The sequence below is a fragment of the Rana temporaria genome, chromosome 1 (assembly GCF_905171775.1).
Source record: "Rana temporaria chromosome 1, aRanTem1.1, whole genome shotgun sequence".
NCBI classification, from domain to species: Eukaryota; Metazoa; Chordata; class Amphibia; order Anura; family Ranidae; genus Rana; species Rana temporaria.
In genome coordinates, this window is record NC_053489.1 from 295,385,391 (window position 1) to 295,404,402 (window position 19,012).

General features: G+C 40.9%; 1 protein-coding gene across 1 annotated transcript in view; it reads left to right on the forward strand.

Moving 5' to 3' along the window:
• KDM4C (lysine demethylase 4C) overlaps positions 1–19,012 on the forward strand; it is a 705,949-nt gene that overhangs the window by 86,860 nt on the left and 600,077 nt on the right. The window contains exon 6 of the mRNA XM_040357651.1: positions 7,901–7,950. Within this exon, the coding sequence (XP_040213585.1) occupies positions 7,901–7,950 (50 nt within the window). The remainder of the gene's footprint in view (positions 1–7,900; positions 7,951–19,012) is intronic.

A 19,012-nucleotide genomic window follows, 5' to 3' on the forward strand; every position in this document is an offset into this window, starting at 1 on the left:
TTTGTGACAATAAGCGAGATAGGCAAAATACTCACCATACCTCTCAGCAAATAACTCGGGGTGTCTACTTTCCAAAATTGTGTCATTTGGGGGGGGGGGGGGTTGTGCCATCTGGGCATTCCATGGCCTCCGAAACTGTGATAGGCAGTGAGGAATGAAATCAAAAATGTCCACCCTTAGAAAGCCTGAAGGCGGTAATTGGTTTTTGGGGTCCCGTACGTGGCTAGGCTCTCAGAAAGTCTCACATGTGGTATCCCCATACTCGGGAGAAGCAACAGAATGTATTTTGGGGTGTAATTTCACATATGCTCATGGCATGTTTGAGAAATATATAATTTAGTGACAACTTTGCGCAAAATATAAATAAAAAAATTGTCCTTTTCCAGCAACTTGTGTCAAAATATAAAATATTCCATGGACTCGACATGCCTCTAAGCAAATAGCTTGGGGTGTCTACTTTCCAAAATGGGGTCATTTGGGGGCGTTTTGAACTGTCCTGGCATTTTAGAAGCTTATGTCACACATCACCCACTCTTCTAACCACTTGAAGACAAAGCCCTTTCTGACACTTTTTGTTTACATGAAAACATATTTTTTTTTTTTTTTGCAATAAAGTTAAGTTAAACCCCCAAACATTATATATATTTTTTTTAAAGAGAAGGCCCTACAGATTAAAATGGTGTATGTTGCATTTTATTTTTCCACACAGTATTTCTGCAGCGATTTTTCAAATGCATTTTTTTTTTGAATTTTTTTTTTTATTTTAATGCACTAAAACACACTATATTGCCCAAATTATTGATGAAATAAAAAAGATGATCTTAGGCCGAGTACATGGATACCAAACACGACATACTTAAAAATTGCACACAAACGTGCAGTGACGATAAACTACACACAGTCGGACTTTTCCACGGTCAAGCCTCTGTCGGAATTTCGACCGTATGTACGCGACATAAAAAGTTATGCCGCGTACACACGGTCTGACTTTTCCACGGGCAAGCCTCCGTCAGAATGTCCAACCGTATGTACGTGGCATTAGGAGCAAAGTCGCTCCTCCGCTCCTAATGCCCCCATGCTTCGCATTTATGCTCTTTTTTTAACTGTGGTGGTAAAAACAACCTACTACAGCACTGGAGTCACGGCTTTATGTATCGTGGGAGCAAACGCTGTTGCTATCAAGATAAATAAACAGCTGAATGGCGTACCTGAAAACAGTAACGTAAATTACATACCTGAAAAGCAAGCATGATAAAACATAATAATAATAAAACATTGCAGAATAGAATACAATAAAAAAGAGAAGAACAATAGAGAGGGAGAGAACAATAAAACGACAACTATTTTATTTATTTTTTATATATTTTTTGTATTTTTATTTTTTTAACACTTTTTTTTGTAACTGTTAATTTTCGGTTCCAGGTTTGGGTCTCTCAAAATGCGATGGCATCTTGGGAGACCCTGTGTAAGTGTGTCCTAGCCTGTGAAATGCTTTACCCTATGCTAAAACTTCACTCGTGTGTGGAAGCGTAAAAAACACATGCCAATGCAGAGGCCAGGACAGGCGGGACAATAATAACAGGTGTCACGCCTATAACCCTGCTTGCTATAGACGCAACATCTTTTTTGGGGGGCTCGTTTGGTAGGGGTACTCTCGAGGACAAAAGGAAAATGCCTCTCATGCAGTTGGCTTACTGCATTTGGTTGGGAATGGTAAGGTGCAGAACCGGCTGGATACAGGAGTTCTAAGATGATCTCATCCTGGAATTTAAGGAAGGATCCAGTCCATCCTGAAGCTCTGTATATGACATGGGCATTCTGTAAAGCCAATTGAAATAAGTACAGAGACACTTTTTTGTACCAGCGTCTCCCCTTATGGGCAATATGATACAGCACCAACAACTGGTCGTTGAGGTCCACCCCTCCCATATTTTTGTTATATTGGTGGACACAGAGGGGTTGCTCCACAACACCAGCCTCCGTACGAATTTGTACTGTCGTGTCTGCGTGAAGGGTGGTAAGAACGAAAACATTCTTATTGTCCCGCCACTTCACAGCGAGCAAATTATTATTACACCTTGAGCAGGCTCTCTCGTCCAGCTTAAGACTGGAATCTACAAGCCGCTGGGGAAAGCCCCGGCGGTTAGGTCGCACGGAGCCACATGCTCCAATCTGATGATCAAACAAGCGACTAAAAAGTGTCACGCTCGTGTAATAATTATCCACATACATGTGGTACCCCTTTCCAAATAAGGGTGACACCAAGTCCCACACAATCTTGCCAGCGCTCCCTATGTAATCTGGGCAGTCCTCCGGCTCTACCTGACTATCTCTTCCCTCATAAACCATAAAGCTCCATGTATAGCTTGTTGCCCTGTCACAGAGCTTATAGAGCTTGACCCTGTATCTGGCATGCTTGCTGGGAAGGTACTGCTTGAAAGACAAGCGGCCACAAAATGTAATTGGGGACTCATCAACGCAGACAACTTGATGGGGAGTATACAAGGCTGCAAAACGTTTGTTGAAGTGGTTTATTAGGGGCAGAATTTTGTAGAGCCAGTTGTATTCAGGGTGTCCATGTGGACAACAAAGTTCATGGTCATTGAAAAACAAGAACTGCAAGATCGCCTCGTATTGTTTCCTGGCCATGGAAGCAGAGAACACGGGCATATGGTCATGTGGACTTGTGGACCAATAAGTCCGCAACTTAGGAAATTGATGTATGCCCATGTTGAGGCAAAGGCCCAGAAAGGTTTCTAAATTTGGAAACTGTAAGTGGTTTCCATTCTCTATCAAGGACGGATTGGGGGATTAGCGGTGATGTAATTACCAGTATATAAATTACTCTGGTCCACAATAGATCTGTAGAGATCTTCCGTGAAAAACAGTGAATAAAAATCAAGTGACGTAAAATCAGCTGTTTCCATCTGAATACCGGGTTGGCCAGTGAATGGGGGAAGTACGGGTTCTGCAGAAGTAGTGGGGACCCAATCAGTATAGGCAAATTCTGTAGGATGGGCACGACGGGCCTATCTTCTTGGTTGCAGCGGGACACTACTTGTGTCTGCCACCTCGCCAGCTTGAACTGCACTTATGGGACTCACCACGTGATACTGCAGTGCTGGATGAACGACCAGGGTGTACTAGGCCGCTGGTGCTTGCCAGTTCACCAGAAGGAATAGCGGCGCTAGTACTGACTCTCTGCTCCATACAAGGGTCCTGCGGTTCTTTCGCCTCAACAACATCAGAATGGAGTCGAGTACGCCTGGCCTTAGCAGGGACTTCACCTTCGTCGACAGAGCTATCTGACATGGAGCCACTGTCTTCTACGGGGATGTATTCTGAGTCAGAATCTGACAGATGCGTGACCTCCTCTTCACTATCTGTCATGCTCAGAAACTTTTAGGCCTCTTTACTAGTATGTATTCGCTTTGCCATTTTGGGCTCTAAATTTTGTGGTACACTAGTAAGGATTCACAGGTAAAAAAGCACCTGATCTGTCAGCAAATGTAGAAAACTCTGTTGGCGATCGCAGGGATCAGGCCTGTCTCTGCGAAAGATCCAGTTATGTGTGTTGTGTTTTGTAAGTGACAGTGATCGATCGATACTGCACTTGGGTGGGCTGGGCTGGGGGGAGGGGCAAAACGCAGGTGCTAGCGGGTATCTGGGCTGATCCTGCTAACAATGCGTTTTTGGAAACCCTAAACTGCTGGGTACGCTAGTATAGATCTGATCAGATATTGATCTGTTGAGATACTATACCACTAAGGGGGTGTATGCTTTGCGCGTGGGTGTAAGCGTTACTGGCACTAACCTAACGCTGCCTGGGGCGACGCAGACCCTGACTTAATTGATATCACCTGCCGGGCGATCAGGGGGTTAAACCTTTATTGGGTTATATACGGCGGGTGCCCTGATGCTATAAACGGCAAACTAACTAACCAGCGTCACCCGTAACACTTATACAGTGATCACTGGTGACAGGGTTAACTAGGGGGCAATCAGTGGGTTAAAACCTCTATTAGGTAATATTTTGGGGGTACCTGACGCTATTTAAAAACCTGGTGGCGAACCTAAATGACTAAATAACTGGCTAACCAGCATCACCAGTGACACTTATACAGTGATCACTGTTGAAAGGGTTAACTCTAGGGGCAATCAGGGGGTTAAAACCTTTATTAGAAAAATATGGGGGTACCTGACGCTATAAAAACCTGGCTGCGAACCTAAAAATATAACTGGCTACCTAGCGGCACCAGCGACACTAATACAGCGATCAGAAAAACGATCGCTTAGTGACACTGGCGATAGGGGTCAAAAAGACCACCTCGTGGAGCGTGACATCACTTCCTCCAGCCTGTGTTTACATTACACAGGCAGAGGAAGGAGATGATTCGCTGGGAGCGATCACGAGGGGGTGGCCAGAAACCAATGGCCACCCCCTCATCCCGGATTGCTCCCACAGGCTTTCAGACCGCCGCATGTACCCGGGGGGGTCCCCGACCCGTGGGAAGGTGGACACGGACAGGTATGTGAATGTGCCATTCTGCCGACGTATATGTACATGCGGCGGTCCTTAAGTGGTTAATCATTAAGGTCATGGTTTGACAGCGCTACACAATTTTGATAAGGTGCCAATAAATTTGTCTTGTCCATTTTTGGAGTTTTGCTTGGAATGCAGCCTTTTGTTTCTCCACTGTTTGTGTCATACCAATACAAACCAAAACAATTAAACGTGAGAATGCCTAAACATTTGTAATGGCAACAATTTTATGGCCGAAGTGGTGCATTATCTGTCAATATTTTTGACCATGACTGTAGCTTGGTCTTTTTTACAGCAAGCAGATAAGGCATATTTTCACCCACACTGGCAGCTGTAGAATACAAATTGGGCATTTTTTTTGATCCAATAAAAGACCCACTCCCAAGGCAACTAGTATGCATTTTCTCCATAGGGAGTGGGGTAAGAGAAATCTTGGATCAAATGATTACCATATTTTGAAAATGGAACCTTGGATATCATTAGGTAATATTGGCATCCAATCTATTTTTATATTCCATTTATTGTTTACCATTACAGCTTCATGTGAATGGGATTTACACAGATTAACCTTTTCTACCATAACAAACCCTTTCCTGTAATGAAAATAAACTTGTCTTTTCTTCCATACAGAACAGATATCTCTCTGTCCTTTGTACAGTCCTTGGAATAAGAAGATATTTTTGCAAAACCTTTTTTATTTCTTGTACATACACTTTTTTTTTTCATTTTTTTTATATACATTTCAAGGTTTTACTTAGCTTTGAGTGTTGCTGTTTAATTAACTATTATGTGTTACCAATCTTATCTTAGCTCTGCATTCCATTTAACGCTTACAGGCAATATGATTAGATCAGCAAAGGTGTTTATCAACCAACGTTATTTGCAATTTATAGTGTAACTCCAGTTTTAAGAAAAAATAAATAATCCTTTCTCAGTTATGTCAATTACAAAGAATTTTTGTCAAGCTTTCTTTTACATATCTGCGGTAAACGTATACAATATAAGCTTGGTGCGCTAGTGTTACTATTGGCAGTTTCAGCCCCAAAATTGAGTCTGAAAAAGAAACCTTATGCCCCCCCCTTTAAGTGCAGGACGATTGTCAGTGTAGTAAAACCAGGCATGATCAGTGATGATTAAAATATTTGCAGTGTTATGTGGGATTAAAGTGGTTCTAAAGCCTCTAATTTTTTACCTGATTTATATTGATTATCAATATTAAGCATGATTCTTTTATCAAAATAATCTAAAAGATTTAAAAAAAAAAAGAGTTCACTTCCTCTTTTTAAGATGACCATACATTATACAATTTTTTTTAGATTTACCCTTTTAACCATGTAGTGCATAGGCCTGCCCAATTGCTTACAAATTGAAAGTGCTTTAGGTTTGACCTCATATTGTATGGTTTTGGTAAATCTAATGGAAAATTTTATAATGTAAGGCCATCATTTAGATGAGGATCAGAAACCTTTTTATGGCAAATTACTGCAGAAAGCCAGTTCCAAGGCGTTCTCATACTCTCTTATCACTGTATTAGAATGAAAAATGGCTTAATAGGGCAGTTTTCTTTTACAGCGATAACCATAAACTTTGTTGGTATTGCGCGCACTCTTAAGCTACGTAAAAGTACTTTCATAGAAATTCTCTAAAAGGCTGCCAAGATGAAGAGCACTCAATGTCTTGGCGCCAAAATAAGCATCCTTCATAGGCTGCTTCACGTGCCTGGTTCCTCTCCACCAGTCATTCTGCATCCACAAAAGGAACTCCTTCACTCTACTTCAGACCAGGTGAATACCCAAATATACTTGTACTGGTATTGAAACAAAAAGGACTCTTGTGGTATAGTATATTTTGCTATCTTATATAGTCTAGGTATCTAATTTTGGCAAAGACCTTATAAATTAACCCCATTCTTTTTATCTTATGCTAAACAAATTAGGTTTTTAACTTAACCACTTGCCCACTGGGCACTTGAACCCCCTTCCTAACCAGACCAATTTTCAGCTTTCAGTGCTCTCACATTTTGAATGACATTTACTCAGTCATGCAACACTGTACCAATATGATTTTTTTTTCTTTTTTTTTTTTTCACACAAATAGAGCTTTATTTCACTGGGTTTTTTATTTTTTGCGCTAGAAAAGAAAAGACTGAAAATTCTGAAAAAAATGATTTTGTTTTGGTTATAAAATTTTGCAAATTAGTAATTTTTCTTCATAAATTTTGGCCAAAATGTATACTGCTACATATCTTTGGTTTTGTATGGAAGTTATAAAGTCCACAAGCTATGGTGCCAATCTCTGAAAATTGATTACACCAGAAGTACCGACGGCCTATCTCATTTCTTGAGCCAGGAAAGTACGAATACCCCCTAAATGACCCATTTTTGGAAAGTAGACATTCCAAGATATATAGTAAGAGGCATGGTTATTTTTTTTTTTTTTTAGTTTTTTCCACAATTATTTGCAAAATCATGATTATTTTTTTTTCCCCACACAATTGTCATTTGTCAGATTATTTCTCACACACAGCATATACGTACCACAAATTACACCCCAAAACACATTCTACTACTCCTCCTAAGAATGGCGATGCCACATGAGTGAGACTTTTACACAGCCTGGCCACATACAGAGGCCCAACATGCAGGAAGCACCATCAGGCAGTCTAGCAGCATAAATTACACGCATCATTTTTTGACTACCTCTTGCAAGTTTGAAGGCCCTGGAGCACCAGGACAATGAAAACGCCCCAAAAATGACTTCATTTTGGAAAGAAAACACCCCAATGTATAATCTATGAAGCATAATGATTCTTTTGAACATGTCATTTTTCTACAAGTTTTTGTAATATGTGGAATGAAAAATGCTTTTTTATTTTTATTTTAAACAGTGTGGTCCATTTATACAATATTTCTAACACATAGCATGTGCATACCAAAAATGACACCCCAAAATGGATTCTCCTACTCCTCCTGAGTATGGTGATACCATATGTGGTAGACTTTCCCGCAGCCTGGCCGCATACAGAGGCCCAACATGCAGGGAGTACCATCAGGTGGACACTGTAGTGGCACTGATGGGCACTGTAGTGGCATGGGTGAGTATGGATGGGGGTGGAAGGGATGGCGTTGCAGAAATGTTTTAAGGGGGCTGCTGCACACAGAAGAATTTTTATCTTAATGCATAGTATGCATTAAGATGAAAAACCTTCTGCCTTTACAACTTCTTTAAAATTATGTTCTTTAAACGTCATGTAGTAAAAACCTGGCCATACAGTATGTAGGAGTTTTGTAGAATTAAATTCATAATCACTTGAAGTTTTTTGTGATCAAGTGTTTTTATTTATTCCTCTGTCTCAAGGTACTCCATACCACCAGAGCATGGAAAAAGACTGGAAAGACTGGCTCAAGGTAAGTGAGCTGAAAAAGTATTCAAATCTTTGATCAACTTTTTTATACCTGCTTGTCTCATTGAAATTTTAATCTTCTCTCTTTTTTTTTTTTTTTATTTATTTTTCATTTTAAAGAAAAATAGAAAGCATTCTTCAAATTAGAGCTCTTTAAAATATTACATAGTAATATCAATTAAATTGCTATGTCATCAACATATTTTTTTTCTACTTAACCAGTTGTGGGCTCTGGGCTACACATGTCCAAAAAAAAAAAGAATTGATTTACACCGTGTGTGTGTTTCGTGTAGTGCACCCAGTTATCCTGCTTTGCTGCCCCCTGCAGTTGTCAGCAATGTCCTACTGTCAAAATGACAGCCAGCATCTGTATAAGCTGCTATTGTAAAAAAACAGACTGTCTAAGGGCCGGCTCACACTGCTGCGTGGTGCAAATCGCATGCAATGTCCGTGAGATGCAATTTCAGCCATACAGATAGTATGGCTGAAATTGCATCGCATTTGGACTAAACTCGCACAGGACCCTTTTTTTGGTCCGCACCAGAATCTGATTGCATGGGTGTTCACACATGCGATCCAATTCATGTCCGAACTGACAGTTCGCAGTGCGATATGCAAGCTGAAATGGGGGTGTCATTAACCACTTCAGCCCCGGACCATTTGCATTTTTGCTCAATGACCGGGCCACTTTTTGCGATTCGCCACTGCGTCGCTTTAACTGACAATTGCGCGGTCGTACGACGTGGCTCCAAAACAAAATTGGCGTCCTTTTTTCCCCCACAAATAGAGCTTTCTTTTGCTGGTATGTGATCACCTCTGCGGTTTTAATTTTTTGCGCTATAAACAAAAATAGAGCGACAATTTTGAAAAAAAAAAAAGATTATTTTTGCTTTAATATCCCCCAAAAATATATATAAAAAAAAAAGTTTTCCTCAGTTTAGGCCGATACGTATTCTTCTACATATTTTTCGTAAAAAAAAAAATCGCAATTAGCGTTTGGTTTGCACAAAAGTTATAACGTCTACAAAATAGGGGACAGTTTTATGGCATTTTTATTATTTTTTTTTTTTTTTTTACTAGTAATGGCGGCGATCTGCGATTTTATCGGTACTGCGACCTTATGGCGGACACTTTTGACACATTTTTGGGACCATTGGCATTTATATAGCGATCAGTGCTATAAAAATGCATTGATTACTGTAAAAATGTCACTGGCAGGGAAGGTGGTAACACTAGGGGGTGAGGAAGGGGTTAATTATGTTCCCTAGGTGTGTTCTAACTGAAGGGGGAAGGGACTGACTAGGGGAAATGACAGATCGCTGTTCATACATTGTATGAACAGACGATCAGTCATTTCCCCCGGTTCTCGCTCTGTAACGAGCGATCGCGGGTGCCTGGCTGTGATCCAGAGACATTTGTTGGTTCATAAAAAAACATCTGACATTCTGCCCGTGTGTATGTCGGTCTGTTGGATGTGGATGCTAGAAAACCTGCTCCGCCCGACTTCCAATCAGCGTTCTCGGCCAATGGCAGTGAGCAGTGATTGGGGGGGGGGGGCATCCCCCTGTCAGAACACAGCTCAGCGGGGGAGATCGCTGATCTAACCTCTCATGGTTAGAACAGTGTTTCTGACCAGAGCTGCAAGTTGCAATCCGTAAGGTTAGTGTTGGTGTGTACCTGGCTTTAAACTCCCATATTTTTTTCATATTTGAGAGAATATCTTCTCATTTTATAGGTAAGCGTATAACATTATTAGAAGACATTAAAACAGAGTTAAGCCACCTGGGGAAAAAAAAAAAAAAATGTAGGCTTTAGGAGATTTTTGGCATAATGTGCATGCCCATTACTGCTTACTTACCTAGCAAAGTGACCTTCTCTACTGCTACAATGTCTGTACTGCACTTCGTCACCCATACTTCATTCTTCGCATGGTCTATTTTTGGTTCAATGTCTTCAACTATCTTGAATGGCTAGGCTGAGGTGATGTAATTCACTGCGCAAGGGCGTTGCCCTGTAAGATCACAGAATCATGCTGGGTTTGTGCACTGAGCTGTGCATACTTGGCTTGGTGTATACAATCTCTTTTAATGGTCAGTAATGGTATGCAAACGATCAGAATGATAAGAATAGAGATGAAAGGCAAAGCATGTTCGTATAGATAAAAAAAATTAAATAAAAAAAACCCTGAAAAAAACCCCATTATTTATACCTCCCCCCCCCCTTTTTATAAGTGATCACATTCCCTCTGTTCTTAGCTGCATAAGAGCTGAGGGGAGGAAAAGCAGTAGCACACTGAGCTTCCCAGTGAATGGCGGTGCAGCATAGCTAACGGACTGTCCGCGGCGTGCTTTCCTGCTTAGTGTGGTCGGTTTTTATTAGGAAAGCAAGGAACACTGGGGATTTTACCTAAAGGAAGTACATGTGCATAGTACAGCAGGCACATATAATATGAAATGTTGGGTTTACATACTCTTAAAAGGAGAGCTTTGTGAATTATTGTGAGTTGTGCAGCATGAGGGTGAGTGAAGTGTTTTGTATTGGAGATATGTAGCTGGAGCACAGTGGTAAATTGAGCTCAGAGAATCTGCTGCTTCTGGTTTCTACTAATTTCTACATGGAAATAACCACCACAAAGGGTACCCCCGTAAACTTAATATGTAATATTGTAACGTGTGCAGATTTAAAAGGCATGAAACATGGCTAAGGTGCACTCACTCTGGATCCTTTTAGCAGATGCTTGCAGAAATAATTAAATTCTTTTAAGTAATTACAGTGATAAAACAATGACCATTCAATTAATTTTGTTGACGGTGTAAAATGTGATGAGGCATCACCAGTTGTCCAGGTCAAGTCTGTGCTCAATACATAAAACCAGACAAAGGCAGGAATATTTTTCCATTATCTTGTCTGCAAATCATAATTATCACACTTGCCTTTTATGCCTGGATGCTTTCATCTGTAGTTTCCTCTGAAATCTTGATTGACTGTAGCACCTACAAATATTTTATCTGCAAAATATTAGGCTTGCATTTAATAAAGCAATTTTATTTTTTGCTCTTCTGCTTTCATATGTTTGCATAATGAAAATAAATAACTGCAAAAAATATTGTTTTGTATGAATGTGGTGACATTGTCACTTTTCTTCAATTTTTTTTTTATTTTTTTTTGTAAATTTAAAGTACAGCTAAAGGCTCCTGTATAACATGTCCCAAATCCAGTTACATGCTCCCCCTCCCAGACGCTGCAGCTCACAATGGGAGAGTATAAACTGAGGCGGTGCTATCAATCCGCAAAGCAGTGGGCAAGGCTAGGTGTGGCCTGGGGCTGATTTACAAGCTCAAAGGTTTGGCAATCAGCAGTGACAATGCTGATAGCCATACCCTCTGCAATGTTTTTTTAATACTATCATGATATACCTTTGCACAGCCACGTGAGAGTGGCCCTGAATTCAGGATTCATTATTGTTGCAATAGGATCACAGAAAGCTGCATTGGGTGGACTTCATGTGCAGGCTCAACAGGTCTTTGAGCGACTTTCACCAGGGACTAAGAAAAAAACAAAGTGTAGATGCACTCATAATTACTGTATTTATTGGCGTATAACATGCACTTTTTCCCCCTGAAAATAGGGGGGAAATTGCGGGTGCGTGTTGTACGCCGATAGTGTACCTTGAAAGGTAAGGAGGGGGACGAACACAGCTGTAATTCACGAGCCGTTCGGCTCTCACTCGGCTGTCACGTGTCACACAGTCCCGCCTCCGCCACTGGCATTGGACCAGTGTTCTTTCTATCACAGGAGCTGGTCCAATGCCGATGGCGGAGGCGGGACTGTGTGTGTGTGACTGCCGAGTGAGAGCCGAACAGCTGGAATTCACGAGCCGTCCTCTCCTGTTCGGCTCTCACGTCGCACACAGTCCCGCCTCCGCCATTGGACCAGTGTTCTGTCTATCACAGGAGCTGGTCCAATGCCGATGGTGGAGGCGGGACTGTGTGTGTCCTGTGTGACTGCCGAGTAAAAGCCGAGTGAGAGAGCCGAACAGGAGATGATGGCTCTGTGATTTCATGCACTGTCCAGGATGCATTATCGGTGAGGTTGCATTCAGCCTAAAAAGGACATTGCTAAGGCTGCATTATGAGATGGGCATTGATAAGGCTGCATGAGATGGGCATTGATCATGCCACATTTATCAGGCTGCATTGGTGAGATGTGCTGCAGTTGGGCAATGATCAGGCTGCAGATGCGCACTAAACAGGCTACATTGATGAGCACTGCCCCTTATTTTAATTCAAAGTTGTTTAGTTAAAGTTTGTTTCCTGAAATTTCCCTCTTAAAATGTAGGTGCGTGTTGTACGCCAATAAATACGGTAGGTGTTGCAGCACATATTATTTTAATGGCCAAGGTTCTACTTTAAATATATAAACCTATCAGTAAAACATTGGGGTTATTAGGCAATTGGTACAGGTAGATATAATTTAAACTTCAGCGTGTGTTTATACATTTTTCTAAATTGCTCATATAATCTTACTATATAGCCCTCTGGTTGAACTACAATAAATGAAGATACTCTTTGGCAATTAAGGCAGAATGAAACGAAAGCTTGCCAAACACCGTTGGATTAAAATATTTATATGGGTTCAGCCACTGTTTGGCCAACAGTTTTCCACCTGGCTCCTTTGATTTTTGCAATCAAAACATGTCGGGTGAAGAGGGCTAACAGAGCCACCCACACATTGAATTTTGGTTGGTTCATCAGTAACCAGCCAACATTCCCCAGCACATGGCCAACTTAACCACTTGCTGTCCCAGGCAATTTTTACATTTTTAACATAAACATGTTAAAATCAGCATTTATTTGCGAGAAAATTAGTTTGAACTGCAAAACATACATTTTCTAAAAGCAGAGGCCTTGGAAAGAATATAATGGCTATTTCTATTTTTTTTTTTTATGTCGCACTAAATTTGTGCAGCCATTTATCCATTGTAGATTTTCAGGAAAAATGAGACACATTTATTTTAGTGTATACAAACCCAATATAATACCCAATTTTTGGTAAACTATTAACAATAATATTGAATCGAGTAAATTGATATAAAACTTTTTTTAAAATCCTGCATGCCCATAAAAAAGGCATCAAACTATGGTAGCTAAAATTGTCCAAACAGGCCATGCTTTAACCACTTCATTACTGCGCTACAGTGTGCCACTCTTGTTCTGGGAGGGCGTTCATGGACGTTCTCACAGAACCTTACCCCCCCTGCGCGCCAGCTGATCACATGTAAACAGACTTGCTGATTATTGGTATTCTTTTCCCCACGCGCAGTCAAAGCGCAAGGAAAGGAAAGCCAGTAACCGGCAAGTGTGACGGGGAATATTTACACAGATAATCGGGGCACTATTTCCTGCAGCCCATCGGTGCCCACCAGCGCCTCTATATTAATGCACCCTCATCAGTAAAAAGAAAAAAGTGCGGCACTGAGAGGAATATAGTATGAACTACAGTCCAATAACAAGTGAAAACGTGAATGTTAATAACACTATGTGCATAACGAAGCATCAATTATAAAATTAGAAATAACAACAATGGTTATAGTGGATATAAATGTTAATGAATGACTATATACATATACTCATATGGACCAATTGTGATGGTATAAGTCCAGAAAATGACCACAGTCTCTATGTGGAGAAATTCAGTGCAGGAGAAGGGGGCGGCATCAAATCTGACCAATGAGAAAAGGTCCCATTATGCGACTATGCTGAACATGTGAGATGAGTCGCATCACTCCAGAAGTATAAAACCCAATGGAAGGGCCACCATAGAATCCAATAACACACCAGATATATAGAGGGAATGGATACTCTTACCAGACTCAGACGCTCCCCAATACTTAAGCGAGAAAATAAAACCCTACGTCACCAAGCGCGTGCTCCGATCAACCAACCAAAACCTTCTCCAAATTCCTAAATCCCGCTACAAATCGAAGGGAGAACGCAGATTTTCGGTCCAAGGACCTCGGCTCTGGAATGCTCTACCCACTACCATCCGCTTGGAGGAAAACCATCGGGCCTTTAGGAAAAAACTAAAGACCCACCTCTTCTGAAGGACCGGTACGACTCTGGATGTCAAGCGCCTTGAGGCGATTAAGTTCGCATTTGCTGCGCTATATAAGTCACTCACTCACTCAGTGGACACAGTCGCCAGCGGTGGTGTGTCAATTAGGCATATACGAGATCCTCGAGATAACGTCCGCGGAAGGAGCGTTTGAAGGCTTCAAAGGATATCGCAATGGTCCAGCGTCCTCAATCATATGCGTCCAGGATATGGTGAATCAAAGCAAAGACTCCTCATGGGATGAAATGAAGGAGCGAATTCACATAGAGGAATATATAAAAAAGAGGCTCCACATAGTGAAGTTAATCTCAATGGGAAGTAAAAAAGCCTTTATTGGCATATACAAAATAAAAGCATAATAAAAATGGTAAAGTACTGACCCTGTAAAGGGGCGGGTACAAGTGATCACAAAGGGGTATCAAAGCGTGATGAACAAATAGCTGTAGCAGGCTATGTACCCGACATGTTTCGAGCGATGGCTCATCAACTGGGGCACTGTACATGTCGGGTACATAGGCTGCTACAGCTATTTGTTCACCACGCTTTGATACCCCTTTGTGATCACTTGTACCCGCCCCTTTACAGGAGCCTCAGTTTCGCACAAGTGCAGATTCATTTGTATTTTTATTTTAAGCTATGCCTGCCCAATAATCCTGGAAGTTGGAAATTGCTACTCCAGTGATCTCCACTTGCTTCCGTGCCCCGTGTTGAGCAGTTGCCCTGCTGCATCCTGGACACAGGAGGTCGGCCACTTGGCACAGATGCTATTCATTGCAAAACTTTGCATTTTTTTTTTTTTTTTCTCAAAAAGAATGTTTATTGACACATAGGACAACAATCACAGGTACAGGGTATTTGTACTAAACTAGATCAGTCATTCCAGAAAATATTAGCATTGCATATAACAAACCCCCCCAAAAAAAGGGGGAGAACAACATTAAAAAAACAAAACGGAGAAGTTCCCTCCCGCATTCAATACAGTTGGCATTATTATACACATCACCCACCAGGCCCTAACTGAGCCCCATCCACCACTCCGGTACCGTGCTTCCGCCACCCACATCCGTGTCTAAACCAATAGTCTCTCCAGGACCAGTTCAAGAGGTGCCAGCCCAGGGGTATCCAGCCATGGAGCCCACAGGAGATCAAACTTCCCCCGTTGCATTTTCTGAATGAATGTAAATTATTCTTTGCAGGAGAGCTGGGCAGTCTTTTTTTTAAATGCCCCACCACTAAATGATGGATTTGATGGTGACAATGCTGCTTTTCTATACATGCAATACAATGAATATTGTCACGCAAGGACAAGAAGTGTTTTGCTGGCAGGATCACTAATTAAAAATGAAGAGAGAGATTTCTGTAAAAATGAAAACCTAATGCAGTCGCCATATCCAATGACTGGTAACAGATTAATGAAATATTTGAATTTAACTTCGATGCACTTTAAATATTTTTTTCTTAATATTAAACCCTTCAACCTTTTGAACTGATTGTTAAACTGTTAACAACTTGCAGTATTGACCACAGTATTTCTACAGTAAAAGCAAGAAAACAATATTAATGCAACGCCTGGTTCCTTAAAACTACAAAACAGCTGCTCCTTCCAGTTTTGTAGATTATACTTGCAATGTATTTCGTGCTGCGTGTTTATAAAAATGTAAGGAATCTATTTGCATGTATAAAACCGCCCCAAGAATAACCTTTCGAGCCTTATTTCAAAGCCCAAGGTACTGTTGACTTGATTTAATGAGCTAATTAACAGCTTTTCTTCTGGAAAATCTTGGTTTACCACAGAATTGTACATTGCAGATATTGTCTGCAGATGGCAAAGGAACAGACAGTTATTTTACTTTTTACAAAATGGATGACTCCATTGGCAAGTGCATAATTAAGGGCTTGTCCCTCTGCAGATGCAACTCTATTTTGCAACATCTGTTGTAGTTGTAAATGTGGATGCACCCAATTATGTGACTCCTTCTTTACCATTTGTTATAAGTGTCTTGTAGTTTTATGGCTTTGCAAGGAACGCTTTTCAGTTTTTGGGCAGTTTAATGCACCATGTAAGAGCTAAATTCAATAAATACTTTTTTTTTAATATGATTCTCTGTGCTTAAAATTTGGTTACGCTGCATAAAATCTATGTATTCCAGGTATAATTTTTATAAGGTTTCTGAGATGTTTAAATTAACGTATATAAATTGTTGAGTAGGGTGAAAACGCATACAACTGTCATACTGTGTGAATTTCTGCATTTGCTGTAGAGTTGGTATAATTAGTATAGTATTAGTATAATTTTGTTGAGCAGATAATTCTGCAGTTTACTTTCATATCTAAAGTACATTCCCTGCCAAGAGAAATGCCTTGGTGCAGCATTACTGACTGTATTTTCTATTTCCCAAAGTGCCTGCCTGGCTGCTATGCCAATCCAGTGCCTTAAAGCCACACACTAATCAAAAAACACATCTTTAAATTATTAAATCCCTTAGACCCCTTTCACACTTCCCGAAACAGCGGCTGCTAGCAGTGCGCTAGCAGGATGTGAAAAAAAGTTCTGATAGCCACATCTTTGGAGTGGTGTGTGTGTATACTGCTTCTTCACCGCTCCTGCCCATTGAAAGCAATGGGACACTGTGGCTATACCGGCGGCAAAGCGCCTTTGCAGAGGTGCTTTGTGGTGGTTTTTAACCCCTTTTCGGCCGCTAGCGGGGGTAAAATCGCCACGCTAGCGGCCGAATAGTGCCGCGAAATTGGCGGTAAAGTGCCGCTAAAAATGGCGGCACCTTACCGCCACCGCACCTCCCGCCCCAGTGTAAAAGGGGCCTTAAAGTGGTTCTAAAAACAAAATGGTGTTTTTTTTTTAAAATCTTAATGCATTCTATGCATTAGGGTGTAAAGCCTGGGTGAAGCTCTCCCCCAGTTCCCCTTATACTATGCTGGATGAAGTGGGGGCTCGGCTATGTGCATGAGAGCAGTTGCTCTCCCAGGTCTGTCTCATTGACTCACACAGCAGTGGGAGCCATTGGCTCCTGCTGCTGTCAATTTTAGCCAAGGAGAGCGAGGGGGTGGGGCCAAGCCATGCTCAGTGTGTACATGAAAAATGTCTATTCACAGGAGCGTGGCTCAGGGGCGAGCCTACTCACATGCCCCCATAGCCAGAGGCTTGTTGTTGGGTGCATTCGACATGAGGGAGGAGCCAGGACCGATGGCGGGGGACCCAAAAAGAAGAGGATCAGGGCTGCTGTGTGTGAAACCATTGTACTAAGCAGGTAAATATAACATAACATATTTTGAAAAAAACAAAACCCAAAAAACAAAACAAAGCACAAGCCTGTAGTAAAGTAATACTACAGTCTTGTGCTTCTTTTCTTCTTTTTTTTTAAATTTTTTTTTTTATGTAGCCACATTTTGATCTTGTATCAATCTCTTGCCATCCCTGTGCTACAGGTTGGAGTGTAGGAGGAAGAAAGGCAGCACAAGGAGACAATTGGTTTGAGCTGACAAAAACATGCTCATATAAAGAGGGCAGAGCAAGGCAGGCCATAGATGGTGCAAATTTCTTTCCTTCAACCACGGGTTACGGGTTTTCTGAGGTTTACAACCTCTTTAAAGGGAACAATCTTTTAGCCACATGTGTTTGTAATACAGCCACTTGAGTAATAAAATTCATTTTTTATAAATCGATAATGACATATTCTTCTGTTTGGCCGAAGTAATTGAAATGTTTGCTTAAACCCTAGTACACATGGGCTGACTGTCGGCCGGCATCCCCCTGTTGGAACACAATAGCACAGAAGGGGAGATTGCTGTACTAACATCGGAATTGTTAGTACAGCGGCTCCGACCTGAGCTGTCAGGTTTTTTTTTCATTCAAGAAAACTAGTGGTGTGTACTAGGCTTAACAAATATGGTAAACTTTTATATTAGAAAACTAATGTTTTCACTTAGTTTTAACAGATTACTTTGCATCCAACTGCATTTGCATAAGTAATGCTACAATTGTAGCTTCTAGGCCTGTGGCTTGTCATGATAGTATTAACATTGGCGGATCGACTTGCCATACTGATTCCTGTGTATTGGTATTCGACAAACCCTAAAGAAATCCAAATCTACTCCAGGAGGCAATAAGTAAAGACAATCGCACATCTTGCTAATACGTTTGTCTCTGCCACCACACAAATCCTCAGGAATTAGAACTCCCCTGTAGCTAATTATTGTTATTGTTGTTTTTATTATTATTCGTTGGTTTGTAATTGTGCCAGTTTAAAGGATTTTCTATCCTGTGGATTGCTCAAAAAGTGGTAAGCTATAAATTAGCACAGCAAAAGCCGTGTATAATTACTTGCAGGTTTATCCAAGATATTGGGCTGTTATTCACTGCTGATGAAAGCTTGCTTTAGCTCTTTTTGTGTGCAATTATGATGCAGCTTTCTACTACTACAAACTATATTTAATGTGGTTCTTCGGTCTCATCCAAAAAAAAGCATATTCCCACTTGTATGCAAAGATAGTGTTCCGGCTAATTAATGGCCCCAATAACTATCAGGTTTTACCAGTTGAATCATGCCTTTGCATTTTAAAATGCATGCATTTTTTCCATGTGATCTTTACCCATTTAGACATTTTTATATACAGTGATGAAAATAAGTATTTGAACACCCTGCTATTTTGCAAGTTCTCCCACTTGGAAATCATGGAGGGGTCTGAAATTGTTATCGTAGGTGCATGTCCACTGTGAGAGACATAATCAAAAAAAAAAAATCCAGAAATCACAATTTATGATTTTTTTTAACTATTTATTTGTATGATACAGCTGCAAATAAGTATTTGAACACCTGAGAAAATCAATGTTAATATTTGGTACAGTAGCCTTTGTTTGCAATTAGAGGTCAAACGTTTCTTGTAGTTTTTCACCAGGTTTGCACACATTGGAGGAGGGATTTTGGCCCACTCCT